This window comes from Felis catus, chromosome B4 (assembly GCF_018350175.1).
Source record: "Felis catus isolate Fca126 chromosome B4, F.catus_Fca126_mat1.0, whole genome shotgun sequence".
Lineage (NCBI taxonomy): Eukaryota > Metazoa > Chordata > Mammalia > Carnivora > Felidae > Felis > Felis catus.
Genome location: NC_058374.1, coordinates 134,726,575 through 134,750,803, shown reverse-complemented (window position 1 = coordinate 134,750,803; position 24,229 = coordinate 134,726,575). Strand labels below are relative to the sequence as shown.

At 55.9% G+C, this 24,229-nt stretch overlaps 2 protein-coding genes across 5 annotated transcripts; one reads left to right on the top strand and one right to left on the bottom strand.

Moving 5' to 3' along the window:
• The first annotated feature begins 114 nt into the window (after positions 1 to 114).
• PMM1 (phosphomannomutase 1) lies at positions 115 to 16,220 on the top strand. Of its 3 annotated transcripts, none has more exons than XR_006601153.1 (9): positions 115 to 273; positions 3,289 to 3,406; positions 4,554 to 4,630; positions 4,757 to 4,848; positions 5,089 to 5,188; positions 8,542 to 8,617; positions 9,414 to 9,529; positions 9,902 to 10,394; positions 15,690 to 16,220. XR_006601153.1 is itself a non-coding variant. In XM_045062439.1 (9 exons), the coding sequence occupies exons 2-9, from the start codon at positions 1,830 to 1,832 to the stop codon at positions 10,022 to 10,024; spliced, it is 708 nt and encodes a 235-aa protein (XP_044918374.1). In that variant the 5' UTR covers positions 119 to 273; positions 1,664 to 1,829; the 3' UTR covers positions 10,025 to 10,447. The 3 variants fall into 3 exon arrangements, 2 of the variants coding, with proteins under 2 accessions (XP_003989385.1, XP_044918374.1); XM_045062439.1 differs by lacking the exon at positions 15,690 to 16,220 and adding an exon at positions 1,664 to 1,835 and having other exon boundaries at positions 119 to 273; positions 9,902 to 10,447; XM_003989336.6 differs by lacking the exon at positions 15,690 to 16,220 and having other exon boundaries at positions 9,902 to 10,447.
• CSDC2 (cold shock domain containing C2) lies at positions 10,697 to 23,926 on the bottom strand. Of its 2 annotated transcripts, none has more exons than XM_006934115.5 (4): positions 23,651 to 23,926; positions 15,040 to 15,338; positions 13,269 to 13,391; positions 10,697 to 12,681 (listed from the first exon to the last, which is right to left on the bottom strand). In XM_006934115.5, the coding sequence occupies exons 2-4, from the start codon at positions 15,213 to 15,215 to the stop codon at positions 12,519 to 12,521; spliced, it is 462 nt and encodes a 153-aa protein (XP_006934177.1). In that variant the 5' UTR covers positions 15,216 to 15,338; positions 23,651 to 23,926; the 3' UTR covers positions 10,697 to 12,518. The 2 variants fall into 2 exon arrangements, with proteins under 2 accessions (XP_006934177.1, XP_003989384.1); XM_003989335.6 differs by lacking the exon at positions 23,651 to 23,926 and adding an exon at positions 17,788 to 17,933.
• Positions 23,927 to 24,229: the final 303 nt, after the last annotated feature.

Genomic DNA, 24,229 nt, shown 5'->3' with positions numbered 1-24,229 from the left:
GGTGCAATCAGAATCAGCCTTCCTGAGTCAGCTCAGGCCCCGCCCCCGCCCCGTCAGGGCAGTCCTTCTCCCGCCGAGATCACGCCCTGGCCCCGCCCCTCCCGCGCCCCGCCTAGTCTAGCCTCTTTCCTACTCGGCTCTGGAGGCGGCATCGCTGCACTCTGCCGCGCGCGCCGAGCTGCAGCCATGGCGGTCGCCACTGAGGGCGCCCGTAGGAAGGAGCGCGTCCTTTGCCTGTTTGACGTGGACGGGACCCTCACGCCGGCTCGCCAGGTAAGGCCCTGACGTTCAGCAGCTCCCGTCGGGAGTGTCACGCGGACAGAGAGGGCTGCAGCGACGTGACCCTGGACACCCCAGGACCGAGTGTAGGATGCAGCGGTGTACGGCCCCTAATGCCCCAGGGCCGCCTACTGGGAGTGATGGGGACTCGGTCCTCCATGTCCCATCCCCCGAGCGTCTGCGCTCACCTTCTGCCCGGGAGCGTCGGGGCGGGTGGGATTCTGGAGGGAGGAGGCTGCGAGCGGGGACCTAGCTTCGCTGCCCCCGCTCAGGCCTCCTCTCGCCGTGGCCTGGTCCCCGGGCGCCCCCGCCTCGCCAGCCCGGGCACCCGCCCCTAGGATGCACCTGTAGCCCGAAGCTGGCGACTGAGCCCGGGGCTCTAGAGCCCTAGCCCAGAGCCCTCTGCGCGCACCCAAGCATCAGAGTCGCCACCTAGTGGGATTCGGGGGTCTCGGAGCCAGCCCACCAGACCTTTACAGGCCTGGGTGGAGGTCTGTTTTCTCAAGCTCCTCGCCCACTTTACCTCCCACCCCCAGCTATGGAAGGAGGTAAGGCTTCTGTAACTTTTCGGATTAGTTTTGGGCTCTGACCACCTGGATGGAGGTGAGAGTCCCCAGGCCTGGTCTGGTCACTGAACATACTGTGGCACAAGGAGGGTGGGAGTACTGCTTGTTTAAAGGCTTGTCGCCAAACTCTGCTCCACGCTCAGTTTTTCTAGCTTTGGATCTCACCCTAGATGAGCCCCCAATCTGATCTGGTGGGGTACATAAATCAGCAGGCCTCTTTCTTGTTGGCCCTAAGGATATTCTGCCCTCCAGTCCCTGGGCATAAGGAACAACTAAGATCCCCTAGAGCAGGGAGCCAGTAGGGCTGGGTTGCAGGGCAGAGACTGATGGAAACCCAGGCCTTAGCCTCCCCTTTTAGGTCCTGAATGACCCCCCCCCCTTCCCTATTGGATGGCCCTGGATTGGGTTCTGGGGGCACAAGGAGGTATTTGGCTGCCCTGCCTCCAGCAGCTCTCAGGGTCCTCCTCAAGGATGGCAGAAAGAGGTCAGTGGAGGGAGGGTGGCAGGGTCGAAGACACAGCCCCAGCCCCTCCCTCTGACCCTTTGCTCCACTCACCCATCAGCCTATATAAGAACAGTGTGTTATTACTGTCCTTCAATGTTCATGCCAAGCCCTATCCTTAGTGCTTTTTAAAAGTTAATTTTTGGGCTACCTGGCTGGCTCAGAAGAGCATGCACCTCTTGATCTGGGGGTCGTAAGTTCTAGCCCCACATAGTGTAGAGATTCCTAAAAAAATAAATATATAAGCTAAAAACTAAAAGTTAATTTTTTAATGTTTATTTAAAAAAATTGTTTTAAATGTTTATTTATTTTTGAGAGAGAGACACACACAGTGTGAGCAGAGGAGGGGCAGAGAGAGAGGGAGACCATCTGACGCATGCTCCAGGCTCTGAGCTGTTAGCACAGAGCCTGATGCAGGGCTTGAACCCACGAACTGTGAGATCATGACCTGCGCTGAAATCGGTCGCTCAACCATCTGAACCATGCAGGTACCCGTAATGTTTATTATTTATTTTTGAGAGACAGAGAGCGAGCGAGGAAGGGACCGAGAGAGAGAGGGAGACAGAGGATCCTAAGCAGGCTGTGCACTGACAGCACTGAGCCCGACACGGGGCTCGAACTCAAACCGTGAGATGATGACCTGAACTGAAGTCTGACACTTAACCTACTGAGCCACCCAGGTGCCCCAATAAAAGTTAATTTTTAATTGTACACGTATTCATAAACACTTTCTTTTGTAAAGAATGAAAACAACAGAGAAGGCTAAAGTTCTCTCTGATTATGTCAGGATCCCTGGCCCACCCCCTCCCAAAAGAAAGGTGGTTGCCTCTCCTGTGGCTTCCCTCCAGACCTTCATCTAGATCTGTTTGCTCAGAACAAATATTAAGCATTGTTTTGTGAGGCTTCTTTTATTTATTTATTTTTTTAATGTTCATTTATTTTTGAGGGAGAGGCAGACCGCGAGCAGGGGAGGTGCAGAGAGAGAGGAGACACAGAATCCGAAGCAGGCTCCAGGCTCTGAGCTGTCAGCACAGAGCCTGACGCAGGGCTTGAACCCACAGACCGTGAGATCATGACCTGAGCCAACGTTGGACACTTAACCAACCGAGCCACGCAGGCGCCCCCCTTTTTTTTTTCCCTAATTTAATGGGTGATACCATACTGTGTGTGCCTTCCTGGAACTTGCTTTTAACAGTTAACAGCATGTCTCAGGACTCTCCCATATTGGAAGCACAGGCCTTCCTTATTCTGTGTAACCACAGTGTAGTATTTCAGAGCAGGTATTTACCATTCTCTGATTGATGAGCCTATGAGTTGTTTGCAGGTTTTCACTATTATAAACCATACCCCAGGGGACCTCCATATACATCCAGGCAAGAGAAGCGGAAGTTCTGGGTAACAGGGCACACGCATTTTAAGTTTTCATAGATATTGCCAAATTACCCTCCAAAATGGCTGCACCAGTTTACACTCTCATAGGCAACATCTGACATCATCATTTACTACACATATTGTCAGCTTTAAAGAGCTGAAGGTTTGAAAACATGGAGTGTAACTCATTAGTTTGCATTTCCTTGGTGGGGAATCCTCATGTGATTAGTCACCAGTTAATTGCTTGTTTATTTCCAAGCACTCTGGATCCACGATCTCATTTAATCTTAGCAGTGACTGCTTCCATCTGGTTGCTACTCTGTTTCCCCCATTTTATAGATGGGACAAGTAAGGCAAAGAAAACAAAGCCCATTGCTCAAGATCATCCTGCAGCTGAGAGACTTTGAACCCATTACATCTAGTTTTGTGGTCTGGGTTCTAAACCTTGAACCTCAGATTCCAATGGAACCATGGGCTCCCTGGATTCTGAGCACCGAGTGAGGATTGAATGGGGGTCCCAGACATGAGGACAGCCACAAATACTGTGCTTTCCCCAACCTGTCCCTGCAGAAAATTGACCCTGAGGTGGCTGCCTTCCTGCAGAAGCTGCGAACTAGGGTGCAGATCGGTGTCGTGGGCGGCTCGGACTACTCTAAGATTGCTGAGCAGCTGGGAGAGGGGGATGAAGGTATGAGCAGCGCCCAGAGCCACCCACAGTTAGGATGGGGGGTGCAGGGAGTGGGGAGTTTGGGAGGCCCCTGGACCCATGTGCCTTCAAAGACCCTGCCCCGATTCTGTGCTGCAGAGGAAGTAGGGGGAAACAGCGAAATACTCCCCTCACTGATTCACAGTGAGCACCTACCATGTGCCTGGCACTGTGCCAGGCTTTGGAGAAACAGGGAACAAAGCAGACAGAATATTGCCCTTGAGTAGCTCACGTTCTCTGCTCTCTTTGCTGAGTCTAGGATGATTTCCTTGTCTTTAAAATGCACATAGTTATGCCTGGCTGGCTCAGTCGGTGGCCCCTGCCTGGCCCCTGAAATGCACAGTAGTTAGTAATGGCTACCATTGCTGAAAATGGCCATATGTTAACTTCTTTTCATTTACTCCTCAACACCAACTTTAGGAAGGGCTTGGTTATCCCATTTAACAGAGAAGGATCTGAAGTTACTCAGGAAGTTGTTTTAGACCCAGAGCATCTGTTCTCAGCTGAGTTCCTGGTCTCAGCTCAGGGCAGATACCACCAGTTCTCAAACCAGAAACTTACTTGACTTTTCCCTTTCCCGTACCCCCTCATGCATTCTCCAGTAAGTCTAGAAATAGCTCCCTGTGTGTCCATGTCTGCGTCTCCACTGCCCCTCCATTGTCCAAGTGATCGCCTCCCACCTAGACCCTGCAGCAGCCTCCTGGCTGTGCCCCCTGCACCTCCTCCTCCCACACCCTCCAGCCACTTACATGGCAGCCAGAGCTGGAAATCCCCCCATGCAACCAGTGACAGAAGCCCCTGGATGGTGCCTGGATGGTGGCGCTGTGAGATCACAGAGCAGAAATGACTCCCTCTGTTGAGTCCTGGAAGGCTTCTGGAAGAGGGAGCCAGATCATGGAGTGGGGGAAGGTGGTCCAGGCAGAAGGACCTGTGTGAGCAAAGGCCCAGAGGTGTGACTGGCTTGTTTGGGGAAAAAGCTGAAAGTGAAGAGCCTAGAAAAGCAGGTTTGGGGTGGAATAAATGGGCTTTGAATGCCAAACCAAGGAGTGTGGGCTTTATCCTTCTACTTGGCTCTGGGTACCTGGTCTCACACTCTTTCTTTCCCCCCGGCCTCTACATGTCCCTGAAGTCATCGAGAAGTTTGATTATGTGTTTGCCGAGAATGGGACAGTGCAGTATAAGCATGGACGACTGCTCTCCAAGCAGGTCAGTGGCCCCCAGAGCCTCAGACCGGGACACTTTTCCATAGTGACATAGCCTGTGGTGCCTCTGTCCCGGGCTGGGGGAGGGCACCGTGCCTGCCAAACCCAGAGCCCCCTGTTCCTTGCCCAGACCATCCAGAGCCACCTGGGGGAGGAGCTGCTGCAAGACTTGATCAACTTCTGCCTCCGCTACATGGCCCTGCTCAGGCTGCCCAAGAAGCGGTGAGACCCCTCTCAGCCTTGCATCCAGCCTTCCCCCTCCATCCCAGGCCTGAGGGAGGACAGGGGTGGGTCTCTCAGATGGGACCTGCACGCTCCAGAGCCCCAACTTACTGGTGCGTGAATTCTTGTCTCCTGGGAGGTCCAAGGAGGCCGTGGTCCCAAATGGGGCTGGATTTGAATTCAGGGCCATTCTCCTTCTCTCTGGCTCCCTGCCCCCCTTCCTACCCCCGTTACCATCAGTGGAACCTTCATCGAGTTCCGGAATGGCATGCTGAACATCTCACCCATCGGCCGGAGCTGTACCCTGGAGGAGCGAATCGAGTTCTCCGAACTAGACAAGGTGCCACCAACTGTGTGACCTTGGGCTGTAGGGCCTCAGTTACTCGACCTCTGTGAACCTTTGTTTTCCCATCAGTGAAATGGATTAGCAGTGGTGGTCTGATTCAACCAGTCCCTTTTGGACACCCATCATGTGCCATGGTCTAGGCACTTCTGCGTTTTTCCAACATGGCTGGTTTCCCTCCACCACTAGCCACCACTTATCTAAGCCAACACCCTAGGGTATCATTTCCACCTTCCCACCCTTGTAGGGTACAGCAGTAACTCCTCTTTTTTTTTTTTTATGTTTTTATTTTATTTTTGAGAGAGAGTGCAAGCAGGGGAGGGAGAGAGAGGGAGACACAGAATCCGAAGCAGGCTCCAGGCTCTGAGCTGTCGGCACAGAGCCTGACTTGGGGTTCGAACTCACGGACTGTGAGATCATGACCTGAGCTGAAGTCGTACACTTAATCGACTGAGCCACCCAGGCGCCCCAGCAGTAACTCCTCTTGATTCAGCCTCCGGAGTTGTCTCAAATCTGTTCACTTATGTGTCTCTCCCCACCCCCTCCCCAATAAGCTCCTGCCAGTCTGTTCTCTAACGGTGCCACTGGGAACCTTTTTGAAGCACCTCCGCCCCCATGCACTCCCTGCTTACAGAACTTCCGTTGCTCCTCTCGCCAACTGAGCAGTGTCTCAGCCCCTCCTGGGCTGCCCTGAGCCCTGAGGGGTCTGCCCAGGTCAGGCCCACCCCTTCAGCCTTCTCTCTGCATCTGTTCTTGGCACATACCAGTATTTCTCTCTCCTTTGCATGTGCTGCCCCTGCTAAACCTTGACTTGGGTTTTGCTTATCAAGCCTACCGCCTACCCTGCCCTTTCAGGGATGGAGTGAGTCCACCCATCCAAAGCCATTTCCTGCTGGCCCATCTGTGGCCTTCTCTCCCCTTTGCTGTCTCTGCTTCAACCATGTTCTCCTTGCGGATTCTAGAGATAGCAGACAGGTTCCCACTTCAGGGCTGTGCCTTCTGCCTGGAACACACTTTCCTCAGACTCAGCTGGTCCTTTCCTCTTCACATTTGCTCACGTGTCACTTTCTCATTCCATTCAACAGTGCGTCCCCCTGCACCTCCTACTCCTCTCTTGTTCCTCCCCAAGCAGCCATCGCTACCCTCTAATACACTCTATCACCTACTTTTCTTTTTTCTTTTCTTTTTTTTTAATGTTTATTTGTTTTTGAGACAGAGAGAGACAGAGTGTGAGTGGGGAAGGGGCAGGGAGAGAGAGGGAGACACAGGCTCTGAAGCAGGCTCCAGGCTCAGAGCTGTCAGCACAGAACCTGATGCGGGGCTCGAACTCATAGACTGCGAGATCATGACCGAAGCCGAAGTCAGACGCTTAACCAATTGAGCCACCCAGGCGCCCCTATCACCTACTTTTCAAATCTTGGTTATTATCTGTTTCCCCTGCTGAAGCTATAAGCTGCTTAAGGGCCAGGATTTCTGTGGCCGTTCACCGCTGGATCCCCTGTGCCCAGCATGTGCCCAGCACGTAGCAAGTGCTCGAGAGAAATACTTGCTGAATGAATGAAATAGGTGGTGTTATCCCCATTTTATGAAAAAGGAAACTGAGGCTCAGAGAGGGGAAATGCCTTGCCAAGGTCACTTAGGGAATTGGTTACAGAGCAAAGATTTGAACTTGGGACCTTGGGACTCTACCTGTTCCCCTCTGGTGTTTCCCTGAGGGTGGGTGGGACTCACAGGGATGCCTTCCAGCTCACCGACCCCCCACTCCCACTCTGGGTCCCAGGGTTTAGAATAGGCAATGCCCACAGGCATGAAGACTTTTTCTTTTTGGGGTGGTTAACACTGACCATTGGCAGAGAGCCTCTCCCATGCACATACTGAGAGGTGGCCTCTACTCAGGCCACCCAGTTTCCAATCCTAGCTCCACCTCCTGCTTGCTGAGCAGCCTAGAAAAGTGGCTTTACTACTGTGTGCCTCTGTTTTCATGTCTGTGGAGTGGGGGTAAACATAGTTTCCATCTCTTGGGCTATAATGACTAGACGAGATGGAAGTGTAAGACACACTGACCCTTCCCAAAGCTCCCAGGGTCTTCTCTTGTCTTTCTGGCTCCTGTTCGCCCCCTTCTGATATTGGAGGTGGGGGGGCAGGAACTTCCTGATCTGTATGCCCTACACCAGCCAGGATCCCATATAAATATTTTATTCTCTGGTCCTTCAGATCCCAAGGGCAGGTAGTCCCCTTCCTCAGATGAGGACTCTGAGGCCAGAGGTTAAGTGACCAGCTCAAGTCACAGTGCTCGTCCTTGCTGACACTGGACTTGACACGGGCTGTCCAGTGATCAGCTTGGTTTTGTAGACCCAGGAGATACAGCATCCTAGGCGATGTGGGAACGTTTATTCTGAGCCTGGGACACCTTTAATTCTAACCCTGGGCCCACAAAGTGGCCCCTGGTGGGGACTCTGGGGGCCTGCCTGCCTGCCAAGAAGGCAAAACCAAGGCAGGCAGGGGGCTCACATGCCTCCTGTCTGCTTTTCTAGGAGACACAGGTTAGGTAGGGTTCATTTATTACCTCCATCTTTTAGTCCAGGAAATAGGCTCAGAGAAGTCAGGCAACTTGTCCATAGTCACACGGCCAGGCCTGGAACCCAGAGGGTCTGCCCTTATCTCTCAGGTTGGGTCATATCTGGCCTTATAGCTCACCCTTCCTGGCCTACTGCAGGCCCCAAACCATTGGCCACTGCCTGCCTCTCTCCACTCCAATCCTACACAATGTGGACTGACTAAAATACAGTCCTGGGCACTCTGTTCCCAAGAGTCCCCAGTGACTCTTGGTTCCCCAGGATGTGTCCAAACTCCCAGGTCACCTGTGAGCTGACTAGCCAGGCTATCATGGCCACCTGGCATCCTGCTGACCTCTGAGTACCCACCACCACTTATTAACAGGGCTCCCCATCCTCATGGGCATCTCGTGCCCATCTCTGGTGTCTGGTTTGTTTTGTTGAGCTGGGCAGAGCCAACAGGACTGAGCCCTGCCCTGAGGTGGACCTTATGACTTGGGACTCAGACTGCCCCATCCCCTCAAATACCTCCTCGTGCCTCCACTCTGAGGCTTCTTCCAGATACCCTGCCCACACCCCCACTGGCAGGATCTGACCCTGAGTTCAGTCATAGACTTTCTGACTCAGGCCCTGGCTCTGCCACTGAGGCTGTATGACCTTGAACAAGGCACAGCCCCCTCTCTGAGCCTGTTTCCTCATCTGTAAAGGGGGTGGGGGGAGTCACGGTGTCCACCTGAGCTCACACGGGGCCTGGCTCACAGCAGCCCCCTGAGTCTCCTCCCTCCCCTCTTGCAGAAGGAAAAGATCCGGGAGAAGTTTGTGGAAGCCCTGAAAACAGAGTTTGCCGGAAAAGGGCTGAGGTTCTCCCGAGGTATGTCCATCTGTTCGTCCTGTGGAGGGTCTTAGAGCCTGGCACAGAAGCCAGCCCAGCGTCTCGCTCCCCAGCACCTCTAGAAAGCTTTCTTGCCCCTAGTCTTCCCCACCTAAACCCAGCCCATGTCCTGCCACCCACCCAGGTGCTCAGGTCAAAAACCAAAGCATCTCCCTCAATTTTCTCCCTCACCCCTTCCCACCTGCAGTCTACTAACAAGTCCCAAGGCCCTGTATCCAGAATGGTTCTGGAATCTGACCACAGCTCACATCATCTCCTGCAGCCTCTTCTCGGGCTCTAGCTAACTCCAGCACAGCTGTCCTCCCACTACCACGTCACCCACTGCCCAGTGTCCGGAGGGACACTCCCAGAAGAGCAGACCATGCTGTACCCTTGCTCAGAGCCCAGGGCCTGTATGGCCTCACCCCTGCCCTGTCCCAGCCTTCTCTGGTGCTGGCACACTCCATGCCCTTCTTGGGGACTCTGCCTGCTCCCCTGCAGTTACCACTCTGGTTTAGGCCTTAGTGTTCCCTCCTGGAGAGGTCTCCCCAACCGTGCTGGCTGGGGAGCTTCCCTCCCCTGACCCCACTGACTTACATGCTCCGAGGTGGTCTGGTTGGTTTACTGCCTGTTCTTCCCCCTGGATCGCAACTCTCGTGAGGTCCCTGAGTCTTCCGTGCCCTCTACCAGGCTCTAAGCAGGCACTCAAGGGTTGTCGAGTGAATGAATGAGGGATCTTGCCCAAGTTCACTCAGTGGGCCACCACTCTGTTAGCCGTGTCCGCCATCCCCCACAGGAGGCATGATCAGCTTTGACGTCTTCCCTGAGGGCTGGGACAAGCGCTACTGCCTGGACAGTCTGGATCAAGACAGCTTTGACACCATTCACTTCTTTGGGAACGAGACCAGTCCCGTGAGTATGGCTCAGCCCAGGTGCTTTCCAGCCCAAATCACCCCCAGGTCAAGGCCAGGACACAGGGCAACAGAACAGGCCCCTGGGAGACTACTGGAGACCAGCTAGTGTTCACCAGCCCCATTACCCAGATTGGAAGGCTGGGACCAGAGCTGGCTGGACACTTGTCCCATGTCACACAGTGAGTCAGGGCAGATCTGGTGAAGGCCCGGAAGGTGGGCTTCCTGGTAGTTCTGAGAGGGCAGAAGAGGCAGCTCCAGGAGCCAGTGTGGGGAGGGGGACTCCTCGCCAGGGCGCATGCTGGGCCATAGCCCTGGGAAGCTCCTTCAGGCGTTACATGTTTGTGTCTTCCCTGCCCTTTCTTGTGTGCAGGGTGGGAATGACTTTGAGATCTACGCTGACCCCCGGACCGTCGGCCACAGCGTGGTCTCTCCGCAGGATACAGTACAGCGATGCCGAGAGATCTTTTTCCCGGAGACCGCCCATGAGGCCTGACCAGGACCCACACCCGCTCTTAGGGACTTCCAGAGAGTTCTACCTGGGCCTAAAGAAGGCCCCTGGCCCTGGTGTTGAGGAAGTGGGGAGCCAGGGCCCCTCCTCCTCTGGGCTCAGGATGCCTGCCTCCTATACCCTGCTGCAAGGCCCACCTTAATGGGGCCAGGGTCCACGAGGACCACCGTCCCCATCCGGTCAGCTCCTGGTGGGACCAGCTCCGTCCTTCACCCTGACAGCCCTGGCTACAGCTGCTGCCCGTCCTTGTGAACAGAACAGATCTGCCTGCGCTGGGAGTAGGCACGTGCTAGTGTCAGACGAGATAGAGCCAGCCCGCCCGCCTGTGCCGGAGGGGTACAGAGCGCTAGGGAAGGTGCGTATTTGCCAGAACTTTCTCTCACAAATATTAAAGTTCCTGGAACGAGGTATGGTGTAAATTCCATCTGAATGGATGATTGGTCCCAGTCACAGATGACATTACAGCCACCGCTTTGCAGATGAGGAAAGAGAAGCAAGATGGCAGGGACTCCCTCCACTCCCCATGGGGTCACACAGGAAGCCTTTGATCCACTTGAGGGGAACAGGCCATTGAAGCCCTGAACAAGGGTTGGTTTGGGGTACCCTCCCCAGGCTCCTCCCCGGGGACCCAGACAGACAGGCAGCTCTGGGCCAGGCTGAGTCACAGTTGAGGGTTTATTGCCAGTGTTAGGAGGTGGGGGAAGGGGAGTCCGGGAGGCTGTGGGTCTCAGGGGGATCTCTGACTTGGACGATGCAGGGCTGTGGGTCTGGAGGAGCCCTCCTGCCCCTCTGCCCCTCCCTCCCCGCCAGGCAGCCCTGGGCTGATGTCACCACATCCTGTCTCCCAGCAAGTGCCTTAAGGGAGGGGTGGGGAGGGCACCAATAAACCTTCCACCAAGGAAGCCAGGAAGTCCTTGTTCCTCCAGGGCAAGCCCTAGGCCTTGCCGGAGTAGCTGCAGCTCAGAGTGGGGTGTCAGGCTGGGCCATTCTCAGTTTGCAGGGGCCATCCAGCATATCTCTGCAGTTCTGGCCCCCTAGCCTTGCAGGGACTGAGAACAGGGGAGGGGGAGTCTACCCCAGTTGATCTCTACCTTGGGGCCTCAGGGCTCCCACAGGGCTGGGGATCCTTCTAAACAGATACCCCCTCATTCTGGGCATTTGAGCCCATTTTATTCACAGACCCAGTCTCCTAAGGGTCACTGTCCCTGGCAAGACTTCCTTGACCCCCATTTCTTTTCCCATCAAATGATGTGTTTTATGGAAAGGAGGGTGGGGGTGGTGGGGGTGGTAGGATGGAGGCAAAGCTGCTCCGTCCTGGCCTCCCAGGCCAGACCAGCCCCCCACCCAAGAGTGAACACACACACACACACACACACACACACACACACACACCCCTTAAGGGACTCGAGAGATCGGGATCACACCTCAGCCACTGGCCTGTTGGGGCGCAGTAGCCACCTACTATAGCTGCAGGAAGAGGCCAGCAAGGGGTTGCAGGGCTGGTGGTGTCACAGGCTGAGGGCCATCCTGTAGGTGCCCATGCCTGGCCCTGCCTGAGGGGACATGCGTCTGCATCACTGGGTCCTCAGCAGCCAGTGGATCTGAGCATGGGCGGAGTATCAGCAGAGCCTGTGGGTCAGGGCAAAGGGGATGGCTCCATCCAAACTGGGGGCGATGCGCCCCCACCCCTCCCCAGATCTGCGTCTCGGAGGGCGGAGGCAGCATGGCTCAGCGCAGTCCCGGGGAAGGGACATGGCCTTACCCGAGTTCATAGAGCTGTTATCAGGCTGGGGAGGAGGGACTGTGGCCGGCAAAACCAGGGCCCCAAAAACTACGTTCCACGCTCAGCTCCTTCTTGCCTACTTCTCCAGCATGCCAAGAGGAGAGAGCAGGTGGAAGGAAGGCTGGGCCGTGGCAGTGAGGAGGGCTCTGTCCGCCTCCAACGTTTGCCCTCTTGCCCTGCCAGAGGCTGGGAGGCTCCCCCAGAGCTCTCGCTGGCCTGGCTTCTGAGAGAAGGGGTACAGGCCACAGTGGGAGACCCCAGCCCAGGGTGGGCGGTTTAAGTACAAGCAGAGTCTGGTCCCGGGGCCAGGCCTGGGGCAGAGGCAAGGGGAACAAGCTGGTACGGTGGGCCCACTGGTGCCCCCGCCTCCCAGGCCTGACGCAGGCCTTCAGAGGCTCAGTGGACAGAAGGGCGAGGGCGTCCTGTGCGGATGTGGCAGGGAGGGGGAGGAGAGAGCGGACAAACAGAAGGCAGGTCTGGTGGCCTCCCCTTCGGTCCAGCTCACACAACAGTCACTGGTCACGGGGGTGGATGGAGGCACACGCTCACGGCCACAAGCACAGACAGACTGACGTGTACACTGAGGCCGCCCAGGGAACTGGGTCAGCCGGCGCAGCGGGGCCCGGAGCCCGAGGCTGCCCATCTACCCAGTGTGGCTCCCCACCCGCCCAGCAGCTGACCCGTGAGCCCCCCAGCCTAGGAGCCCACGACCTGGCCAGACCATGTCTCGTGGGGAGTGTGTGGGGCCAATTGTGTGAGCACCACCTCCACAGCCTGGAACTTCTGATTCTTGGGCGGGATGGGGCACATCTTGTAGGTCACTTCGTCGCCTTCCACTGGCACGTACTCTCCCTCGATGCTGGTGGGCAGGAGAGGAGCGTCAGCTCAGCAGTGGGTCCCCTTCCCAGACGGGCTGGGGGCAGCCTCCCCTCCCATCCCAGAGTTTGAGCTCTCGGATCCGAATCCATATAGTGGGAACCCTAAGCAGTCCCTCCCCTGCTGTTTGAGGATTGAGATGTGAAAGGCACAGGAGGTCCGGAGGCCTGGAGAAGCTCAGTGTCCTCTCCAGGTTCTGCCGGGCATCAGGGCCGGCGGCCAGGCCTAGACCGCCTCTCCTATGTCTCTGCCCTTCAGGCTGAAAAACCCAGGGGCCAGCCCAGCCCTCTCAGTTTTCAAGATGCTGAAACAGGATCCCAGGGCTCAGCCAGTGGTTGGGGGGGGGGGAGGTGGTGAGGGTCCTTGCTCCAGCCTAGCCCTCCTCCTCCTCCTCCTCCTCCTCCTCCTCCTCCTCCTCCCATGCACCCACAGCCCCTGCTGCAGGAGAAAGATGCCAGGAACCCAGATTTCAGCCAGCCAGGGGAGAAGCCTGGGGAGGCATTTCTTGAGGCACTGCCAGGAACCTGCAGCAGGGACCCAGCCAAGAATAGGGACACCGAAGGGACTCACTCAGATACGTGCACAAAGATGTCCTCGGATCCATTCTCGGGTGTGATGAAGCCATGGCCCTGTGAGCGTGAGAACTGCTTACAGACACCCTTGAACACTGGGCCAGCCGAAGCACGGGCTGTCCTGAGGATAGAGCAGGGGGATTAGAGCTACGGTCTGGGGACTCCACCCCCACCCCCGGATGCCCACAGCCCTCCCAGGCCCTGCCTGCAGAGCCCGTCTCAGGGCTGTGGAAAAGCCTCCCCAGGTCAGAAGCTGCGCAGTTATGCTAGCTCAGCCCTCTCGTGGTCCCATTGGACAGTAAGGAGACTGAGGCCCAGAGAGGGGAACTGGCTTTCCCAGAGTGCACAGCAAGAGGGTCTCCTGACTCCCAGGGAGTGCCCCCCCCCCACCCCCCCCCAACTCTCTACACAGCACCCTCGCCTCCTGAGATTGTTTGGGCTTACATAGGCTCCTGTTCTAAGATTTCTTTTTATTTTTTTTAAGTTTATTTATTTATTTTGAGAGAGAGAGAGAGAGAGAACTTGCATGCACACGCACCATCAGCAGGGGAGAGGCAGAGAGAGGAGAATCCCAAGCAGTCTCCAAGTTATCAGCTCAGAGCCCAGTGCAGGGCTCGAACTCACAAACCATGAGATCATGAGCTGAGCCAGAGTCAAGAGTTGGACGCTTAACCAATTGAGCCACCCAGGCACCCCCTGCCTGTCATAAGACTTCTGAATGAAGAATATCTAGCCTAAACTTGAATGCCTCCTGAAACGGGGAGCTCACTTTTTGAAGCAGTTGTAGCCTATTCACGTACTTGTCACTCATCCATTCATCATTTATTAAGCATCTGCTCTGTGCCTGGCCTTGGGTTGGACATAGGGGACAATTAGTGCCCGCCATCAAAAACCTCTCCTTTAGGGATGCCTGGCTGGCTCAATCAGTGAAGCATGCTACTCTTGATCTTGGGATCATGAGTTCAAGCCCCACGTTGGGCACGGAGCTTATTAGAAAAAACAAAACAAACAAACAAACAAAAACCAGAGGCGGCTGAGTGGCTCAGTTGCTTGGACATCTGACTCTTGATTTCGGCTCAGGTCGTGATCTCATGTTTGGGGGTTTGAGCCCTGTGTCTGGCTCTGTGCTAATGGTGCAGAGTCTGCTTGGGATTCTCTCTCTCTGCCCCTTCCCTGCTCACTCGCTCTCTCTCAAAAATGAAATGAAATGAAATGAAATATAAAATACTCTCTTCTTTGGCCAAGGCAAGTCAGTTTCCTTTGCAACTTCCACAAATCCCCTCCCCGCCTGTGATCCCATCCAGTGATCTACCCCAGAGGCTCAAGGCTGGTCTCTGTCTAGACTGCCCACCCCTCACCAAAGGTCAATCTCCTGCTTCCATTTCTGTCCAGGTTGATGCACGTATGTGGAACACCCAACTTCCTTCACCTAATACATCTTCCAAACCCACTAGGACCTCACCTTCCCCGATGTCTGAAGCTGGGTCCTCTCCCCCTACCCTGCAGGGTGAAGGTGAATGGTAGATAAATTACTTCTGGATTATAGGCAGTTAATGGGCAAAGACTGTCTTAATCACCACTGGATCCCCTGGTCAGGTGCTCAATAAATCTTAGTGGAGTGAATGAGTGAATGAACACAGTAGTTACTGGAAGGTTCATACACAGCTCCCCTGGACTTGAGTGAGGACAACAGGGGTCAGAAAAGAATGGGGCTGGGGACTCGTCCTGGGGAAAGATCATTGGAGCCTGGGCGAGGGGCAGGTACTCACGCTGAGTATGTCCTGGTCCGTTTGGTGGGCAGAGGACTGGGCAGGTCCCGAGATGAGACACCTCCCCGCTCCCAGACCCTGCTGCCCTCCCGGTGGAAAGGGAAGGTGGGCCAGACAGGAGACTTGGGAGAGTGGAGTGGGGGCACTACTGGGGGTGACGTGGGCTCTGAAGTCATGGCGGATCCAGCAAGAGAGCCTGGTGGGCTCCCGGGCTCAGGGGCCGGTGAAGAACTCGGGCGTCCTTGCGGGCAGGGCCCGGCCTGGCCCTGCTCGGCAGCCGCACCAGCCACAGGCTCCGTCTGGAATGGGGAGAGAGAGGTACAGGTGAGTGTGGTCCAGGATGAGCAGATTCTAGACACCGGGCACAAGTCTGGAGCTCTGGGCCTGCTTGTGAATCCTCACACAGTGACTTCAGGACCCTGACTTAGGGTCATCACCAGGAAGACAAAACAGTCATCTAACCTTGCTATGAGCTGAATTGTTTCCCCTAAAATTCATATGCTGAAGTCCTAACCCCCAATGTGATGGTATTTGGAGATGGGGCCTTTGGGAGGTAATGAGGTATCGGTGAGGTCACAAGGGTGGGGCCCCGTGATGGGATTAATGCCCTTGGAAGAAGAGACTCAGAAAGCTTGCTTCCTCTTTGCCAGGTGACGAACACTGCCGGAAGGGGGAGGTCTACAAAACAGGAAAATGGCTCGCACCAGAAGGAGACCGTGCTGTGCCCTGATCCTGGGCTTCCAGCTCCAGAACCGTGAGGAGTAAATGTCTGCTGTTTAAGCCCCCAGGCTGTGGTATTTGGTCACGATGGATGGTGCAAGCTAAGACTAACCTCAAAGTCCTTCCAGCTTGAAGCTTAATTCTCTCACTCTAGGGGTCCGGGAGGTGGGATGGGTAAGGTGACCAGTGATGGTCTGGAACATAGTTTCGCACAAGCGTCAGCAGCTTCAAATCCACAGACCTGGGTTTGAATCTCAGCTTTGTCGCTGTAACTTCGTGACTCCAACAGTTCCGTCATGGTGGGTGGGAACGCGGGCTTTGACCCAGATGGGCTTGAATCCCTCCTCCTATACCTAACTGGCTGTGCAGCCTTTGTCAACACTCTTAACCTTTGACTCAGTTTCCTGCTCTGTAAAATGGGGATAGTGCTGGTTCTTACTTCATGGAGAAGATTGCCGTGTGGATTTCATGACTCTCCACCTGCTTTGAACACCATGAGCGAGTGGTAAGCTCTTGGGAATGCTGGTGATTTTTCCTTAGCCCCACTTTCCTCTGCTCCAAAATGATGTTGAAGATACTCACCATGCAAGGTTGCTGCGAAGTCCACGATTTAGTGTGGGTGACAGCGTCTGGCATCTCAGAGATGCCCAATAAATTGCTGTCATCAGTGCTGATCAGTAGAAATTCCCTTATCACCTGCTCAGTGCCTGGATGACCTTGAAAGAATGCATCCTCTATTTTCCTCTATTGGGAAAGAGAACACATTCCCTCTCCCCAGGGGTTGGGACGTCTTAGGCCCCAAGAGACACTGCTGTGGAACCCTGGGGAGGATAGCTCAGTGGACTGAACCAGGCTGTTGGCCGAGCCTGCGGCAGGCGGCCTGGGGGCCTGGGGCCAGGCAGGACACCCAGACCAGGAGAGCACGAGCACCCCAGCCCCGCCGTGTACTAGCTGCTGACCTCGGGTAGCACTTCCACTGGCCTCAGTTAACTCATCTATATAATGGATCTGATAAATACCACCACACTCCCTCACAGGCCATGGCCAGGCGTGGCTAAGCCTGAGGATATAAAGAAGTGCTCATAATCCACAGTCATGTAGGAGGAAGGATGGCGAGGTTCTCTACTTCCTCACCCCTGTTCTTCACTACCTCACCCCCTCACCCAAAGGCCCTGGTGCCAGAGGTAAATCCCTGAGCCTCAAGCCTATTTCTGGCCTCCATCTTGCGCCCCACCCCAGCCTAGAATTTCCAGGGAAGAGTTTAAGGCTCCTTAGGAGTCCAGAGTCCAAGGAGCCCCAAAACACGGCATGGCGGGGCTCTGGGAGGACTGAGGACTCACATCACCCAACAGCGGGGCAGGTCTCCTGGCCGCCGTTCAAGGTCATACAGCAAGCGGGATTTTTCTGGGTCAGGATGATGAGCTGTCTCTGACGTCCCTAGGGGTGGAGATGCTCCTCCTGCCCAGCAGCCCCCATCCCCCTCCGGCCAGGAGAGCTGCAGGGGCGCGGTCACCGCCTCTCAGGCCCCTCATACCTCCTCACGACCGCTCAAGCTGAGGTGGGCTTTTTCTTCCTGAGCCTGCTCCAGGAGGCAGGGCCAGGTGTGGCATTTTTATTCCCATTTTTAATTTTTTTTTAATGTATTTGTTTTTGAGAGAGAGACAGAGCATGAGCGGGAGAGGAGCAGGGAGAGAGAGGGAGGCACAGAATCTGAAGCAGGCTCCAGGCTCCCAGCTGTCAGCACAGAGCCTGTCACAGGACTCAAACCCACGAACTGCAAGAGATCACAACCTGAGCCGAAGTGAGACGCCCAACTGACTGCACCACCCAGGTGCCCCTTATTCCATTTTTAGAAGAAGAGCAATCACGCAGAAACTTATACAGGAATGTTCACAGCAGCATTTTTTATAATAGGCCCAAAGTGGAAACAACCCAAAAGTCCATCAACAGATGTATGGAGAAACACGATGTAGTATAGCCATAGACTGGAATATTACTCAGCCACGAAAAGGAATGAAATGCCAATACCCGCTCCAACACGGACGAGACTGGAAACCATTACGCTACGTGGAAGAAGCCAGTCGCAAAAGGCCACATTGCGTGATTCCATCCACGTGAAATGTCCAGAACTGACAGATCCACAGAGACAGAGAGCACATTAGTGGTTGCCAGGCCTGGGGGGGAAGGGATAAAGGGGAGTAAATTCTTTTTTTCCTCATGTTTATCTATTTTGAGAGAGAGCGCGTGCGTGTGTGTGTGTGTGTGTGTGTGTGTGTGAGCGAGGGAGGGGCACAGAGAGAGAGAGAGAGAGAGAGAGAGAGAATCCTAAGCAGGTTTCATCCTGTGAGCCTGGAGCCTGACTCGGGGCTTGATCTCATGAACCCATGGGATCATGACCTGAGCTGAAATCCAAAGTCAGACACTTAACCGACTGAGTCACCCCGGTGCCCCAAGGGGGAGTAAATTTTAATGGGTGCCAAGTTTCTTTCTAGGGTGATGAAAATGTCCTCAAACCCACTGTGGCATTGTTGCACAACTCTGAGTATACTAAAAACCACTGACTTGTCTACCTTAAACAGTTGAATTATATGGTATGTGAATTATATTGCAATTAAGCTGTTATCAAAAAGGAAAGCAGGCAGCAAATCTACCCAAGATGCCACCGCCGGGAAAGCAGGAGGCATCGGGCCCTACAGCTCACTCCGGGGTGCCTCCCTCCCCCGCGATGTGGGCACGGAGGGCAGGTGGACAGAAGTTCTGCTTCCTTCTCTCCAGGACGCAGGGCGGGCCTACCCACTGCACAGTTTTCCCGGGGCTGGTATTGTGCTTGGCGGTGACAGCCGGTGCTGGGAGGTCTTGGGGGGGAGGGGCACAGGCAGCCCACAGTGGTTTCCAGGGAGACACAGCTGAGCTGGGCCCTGCTCCCGCCAGCCAGCCAGGCCTCCTAACCCAAAGCCTCTTTCAGGGAAGGGGGAAAGATGCATTGATTACTCAGGGTTAGGGTTGACAGCAGCCCCCCCTTCCTGGCCCTCCCCAGAATGGGTTCCCCATAATGGACCAGGCAGCAGGAGAGAAGTGGTTGGAATAAGACCAATGACAGGTGCTCCTGCCCTCCAGCCCTGTAGGCCTGACAGGGACTGCTCCCTGACCCTTGAATCCCTTCCCACCCCAGTTGGCCACAGTTGGCCTTAGAGCAGGAGTTAGGGCTGGGGGGTGGTGACCGGGCAGCCTCCACAGTGCAGAGAGCACTGCTCTGCGTTCTCCCCTCACCTCCTTCCTCTTCTGGAAAACGGGGAGTACAAGAAGGCCTCCTCCAGAGGACACCGTGAGGCCGAGATGGGATGGGATGCGGGAAGAACTGGGAGGTGCCGGGTAAGAGCTTGCTCCTCCCGGACAGGGGTGCTCAATTGGGCTTAGGACGAAGGAGGAGTGGGTAGCAGGAGAGACCCAGCTGAGCTGAGCCAAGCCCACCCTCACTCGCCTCTTCCCCGCTTCCCCAGAGAATTGCCCACCCACCAGGTCCCTGCCTTGCTTCTCCTTTTTCTTAAATTCCTGCAGCTGCCCGTTAAGGCGGCTGCGATCACGACGATGTTTTGCAGATGAAGAAACTGAGGCTCAGAGAGACTAAGTCACCCACTCAAGGCCACACAGCAATTAATGTCTGAACCAGGACTTGAACCAAGGTAGTCTGGCTCTGGAGCCCTGCAGTGGGAAGTCAAGAATCCTGGGTTCAGGCCCTGCATTGCTACTGAGGGGCTGTGCGACCTTGGACAGCCTTCCCCTCTCTGGGCCAGACCAGGGAGAAGGAAAGAAGGGGATGCCTCCAGTGCAGACCCTCCAGAAGAAAGGAGGCAGAACGGGGCAGGCAAAGGCCCAGCTTTTATCGTCTGAGTGCTGCACACCATGCGAAAGTCTTTGAGGAGGCTGCTTTCCATTTCAAAATCTCCCAGTTGCCCTGAAAGGTTGGAATTACAATTGTTTCTATTTTACAGATGAGGAAACTGAGGCTTAGAGAGGCTCTAAGTGACTTGCCCAAGGTCACACAGCAGGGCAGTGACAGAGCCCAGGTTTGTCTGAAGGCGAACAGTGTTCTTCCTGTGAGCTTAAATTCTGTTCCTGGTTCAGCCAAAACGCGGCTGGAGTTTTACCAGAAGAACTTTCCCTGAGAAACTAAAGGGGAAGATAAACTCCAAAAGCAAAGAAACAGATGTGTTTGTAGAACATTCGTTTCGATACAGACAGAGTTAAAGCCCAGCCCCCAAGGGACTCGGTATGTCTGGGAGCATCTCTTATGGAAACAATGCCCTTCACGATGAGCCGACGGACATTCAGAGGGCAGGTCAGGACCCGGACGGCCTGGGTTGGAACCCTGGGTCTGCAGTGACCCTCTCTCTCTCCGAGCCTCAGTTTCCTCCTCTGCCAGATGGGGCTAATAGCAGCACCTGTCTCGCTGGTGGGAGGAGCTGAGGAGCTGCTGTGTCAACGGTCCACCTGTGAGAGGGCATCTCCCTGTGCGCGCGTTTTGGCTCTGATCCTCCCGGCCAAGCTTGTCTTCGTTTCCCTGCATGAAGGCCAAACCCCAGCAATTCTGCAGACAGAAGGACCAGGGGAGGTAAAGGCCAAACATCAGGGCTGTTCAGAGGTAACCTGAGGTGAGGCCCTGATACGGTGTCATGGGGCCGTGGGGCTGTGGGTAGTGACTCAGCCCTGTCAGCAGGTGACTGCCGTCCTGGTGCTGGGGCTCCTCCAAGTCTCAGGTACCCCAAAAAGAAGGGGGCAGGAAATGGCTACCAGAGTCCTCTCTTGACCATGAGAATCCCTCTTGTTCCGGACAGATTAGGAAAAGCAAACTAGCTCAACCACCCAGGGCTATGTGATCTGGAGCAAGCACTTAACCCTCTCTGGGCCTCGTTTTTCCCCTCAGCTACTCAAATCATCACTGGTCCAGATGACTACTGAAGGTCAGTCCAGCTGTCCTCTGAGATTGTCAAAAACCCACGTATAACCGAAAGGAAACTGAATGCCAGGCATCGGAACAACAGACACGAGAGGAGACAGGCCCACCCTTCGAGGGCCCCCAGTCCAGTGGGAGGAACAGATTGACCAGAACACAGCGTGGGAAGTCCTAACATGACAAGAGGCGTGGCCACCATGTACTGATTGTTAGCCGCGTGCCAGTGGTGTGCCAAGTCCTTGGCCCCATTTCCTCAGGTAGACCCCACGACCCCCTGCCACGTGATAATTACATTATCCCCATTCCTTAGAAGAGTAAGCAGGCCCAGAGAGGGGAAGTGCGGGGTCACACAGCAGGTCAGGAGCTGTGCTTCTGCACCTGGAGAGGTTGGGGGGCGCGTTATAGAAAGACCTCTGGGAGGTGGGGGGAGCTCCCTGACATTTCCTGCCCTCCCCTGGAGAAGGAAAAGCAGGGGCGCGGAAGAATTGGGGAGACAGGGCTTGGGGTTCTATTTCTGGCTTTGTGCTGACTCAGACCATGACCTTGGGTGAATCACTTGCCAACTCTGGCAAGCTTAAAAACAACTCCCCCGACAGAAGTGTCCCAGCCCCAAGTCCCTGGTATGGAGGAGCAGCCAGGGGGAGGAAAGGGTACAGTGGCTAAAAAGGGGAAGGACAGAGAACACAGGACGGCGATGGGAAGGCTTTCTGAACCTTGGGGTCTTGTCCGTGGTGGGCCCAGGAGGGTGAGGAAACGGCTTCAGGACCAAGAGCCAGAAGCCAGCACTTCCCCGGCCACCCCCTCCCCCCAGCCACCAGACATTCCTTAAAATACATCAGTGCCAAAGCTGCTCCAGCAGCTGGAGGTGACCTAATTAAACCTCATTCTTTCCCCTCCTACAGTGTGTGTGTAAGGGGGTGAGGGGCTGCCCCAGCCAATACTCGAGCTGCATCGAGGCCCTTTGAACTCTCCTTGTCACGTGCCCCTGCGTCCCTGGGGGGCTGTTCTGATGAAGGCCTTTGGGCTTCCTTGGCATCGGTGGGGGTGAGGATGCCAAGATGGACGGCGCAAGAGCCGTGCTCACATCCCAGCTCTGCCGGGCTGTGTGACCCTGAACGAGTCACTTCCCCACTCTGAACCCCCCTAGACAGAGGAAGGGGTTTGTCAAAGTCACACTGGTAGCTGAATTCAAATCGGCGTGACCCCAAAGCCCAGAGCTTTCCAACGTGCCGTGCCCCCACCCCCGTGACCACGATTCCACCGGCTTTGGAGCAGGGGAAAAGCGCCCCTGCTACTTTCTGCTCCCTACCCTGCTGCACCACACAGACGAAGGTCTGAACTGTCCCAAGCCCCCTTCCCACCAGGCTCTGGGACTTGGCTGTGCTGGTGGTGACCCGCAGACGGGACCAGCTCCGCCAAGTCCTGAGCGCCCTCTGCTGGTGCCAATCTAGGGGACCTGCCTCCAGACCAGCCTGTGGGTGTCCCCTTTCCACGGGCTGGCTGTATAAGACCCCCCTGTTCCTCCCTCCTGAGCCCCTCCACGGCCAGTGGGCATCCGTGAACATAGCCAGGCCTGGGAGGGGACTCTGTGGCCCAAACTGTCCTTCGGCCTTTCCCAGGCCCTCGTGCAACCAGTTCCTGCTTAGACCTTCTATTTTTTTGGAGTAGGGGGCAGACACATCCAGAGGGGTAGGGGCAGATACAGGAAACAGATGGTTAGAAAGGACTTCAAGGAAATGGTGGGGGTAGGCGGAGGGAGTCTGGGTGAAGGAAACATCCAGAATTTGGAGGGCCCAGAGGCCTGTGGGATGGAGTCTGTTTGGGGGAGCCGGCTCCCCATCCTTCCGGGGGGCTAGAGACTGCCCCATCCCATCGAGAGGCCTCTGCTGGAGCACATCCAGGTGGGCATGGTGCCAGGCTCTCAGAGAGGTTGCCCACCCCTCACCCCCCACCCGGGCACGCTTTCCTCCTCCCCTCCCCCAGCCCCAGCCGCTGCAGCAGTTCACACTGTATTTATTATTGTTCTCTCACTCAGCGTCCCCCTCCCCTCTCCCTGGGAAGAGCCTGCAGGCTGGCAGCTTGGCAGGAACCTGCTGTCTCCCTTGCGGGTGCGAGCATCACCCCTTATCTCTGCCTGGACTCCCTGTGCCGGGGCAGGGGGCAGGCCACTCAGGGACGGGGCGTCCCACAGCGGGGGGGGGCGGGGGGGGGGCCCAGCCCCTGGCTTATCATCCTAGCTCTCCAGGGACTGCACCCTGGCAAGAGTGGAGGTCAAAGCCAGACCTGCAAGCAGGAGCGAGGAGTGGCCTCAGGAGAGGAGAGGAGAGCTCTGGGTGGGGGTGGCTCTGAGGTGATAATAATTACATGGAGCCACCTCTCCAAGCCAATTAACACAATTATCCCCATCGCGTCTGGGAAGAAATAGAGTCAGGACAAGACAGCTGCTCCAGGTCCAACTGTCTGCCTGCCCTAGATGGTCCCTCCCAAGCCCCAGCCCCAAATTCCAGGGAGAAAGACCCATACGCTCCCTGCTGCAGTCTCATTTTGGCAGGAGCACGATTATTTCCCCGGTCAGGGCTCTTCCCCTGGTTCTCAGACAGGAGGCTGCGGCTTGGCAGGTGTCTGCTGTTTCTCTGCCTCTTGAGCCAGACACAAGTCCCAGACACACACACACAGACACACACTCTCTCACAGGGAACCACACAGCCTCAGCTTCCCTTGGGGGCCAAGAGGAGGGAGGGAGGCAGGGGAGGAGGGAGGACAGGGTGGGCTCATCTACACATCCTCCTTCGTCCCCGGAGTAAACTGGACTGGGCTGGGCCAGTCTCAGGGGAGGTAGCCACCTTCCCCGGCCCGCCACCTCGTGCCTCCCTGCTTCGCCCTGCCAAAGCCAGTTTCTGGAGCTGGTGTGCCCTCCTCCCCCAACCAGCCCCTTACCTCTCCCTGGCAGATGAGGTCCAGGCACTGCCTCCTGCCGCCGCCTTCAGCACTCTGCCTCTCTCGGGGCGCTTGGAGCTGGCCAGCAGGGGAGGGTCTGAAAGATGTGTTGTGTGTACGCCTGTGTGTGTGTGTGTGTGTGTGTGAGAGAGAGAGAGAGAGAGAGAGAGAGAGAGAGAGAGAGAGAATGCAGCACCTCAAGCCCCTCACTCACTCACTCACACACGCCCTCCTCCTGACGTCAGGAAGAGCGAGAGGGAGGGACTGGGTTGGGAGTTTGTACTCCCTGCTTAAAGGGACATGGGGCCCTGTTGCCTCTGGGCCAGACACCGCCTCCTGAGTCAGGCTCAGGCTGGGCGAGAGAGTTAGCTGCGTCTCTCAGGGCCCTAAAGCTTCTTTTTTTGGAAAGTGGCTTTTATTGCCAGGCCAGGGTATAATTTGCCCTGCCAGGTGGGAGTAGCTGCTGAGGAATGCAGGGGGAGAGTAGCTGGGGCAGCCTGCATTCCTGGCAATTAGAGAGCTAGTGGGTGGGAGTGCTTGTGTGTGTGTGTGTGTGTGTGTGTGTGTGTGTGTGCACAC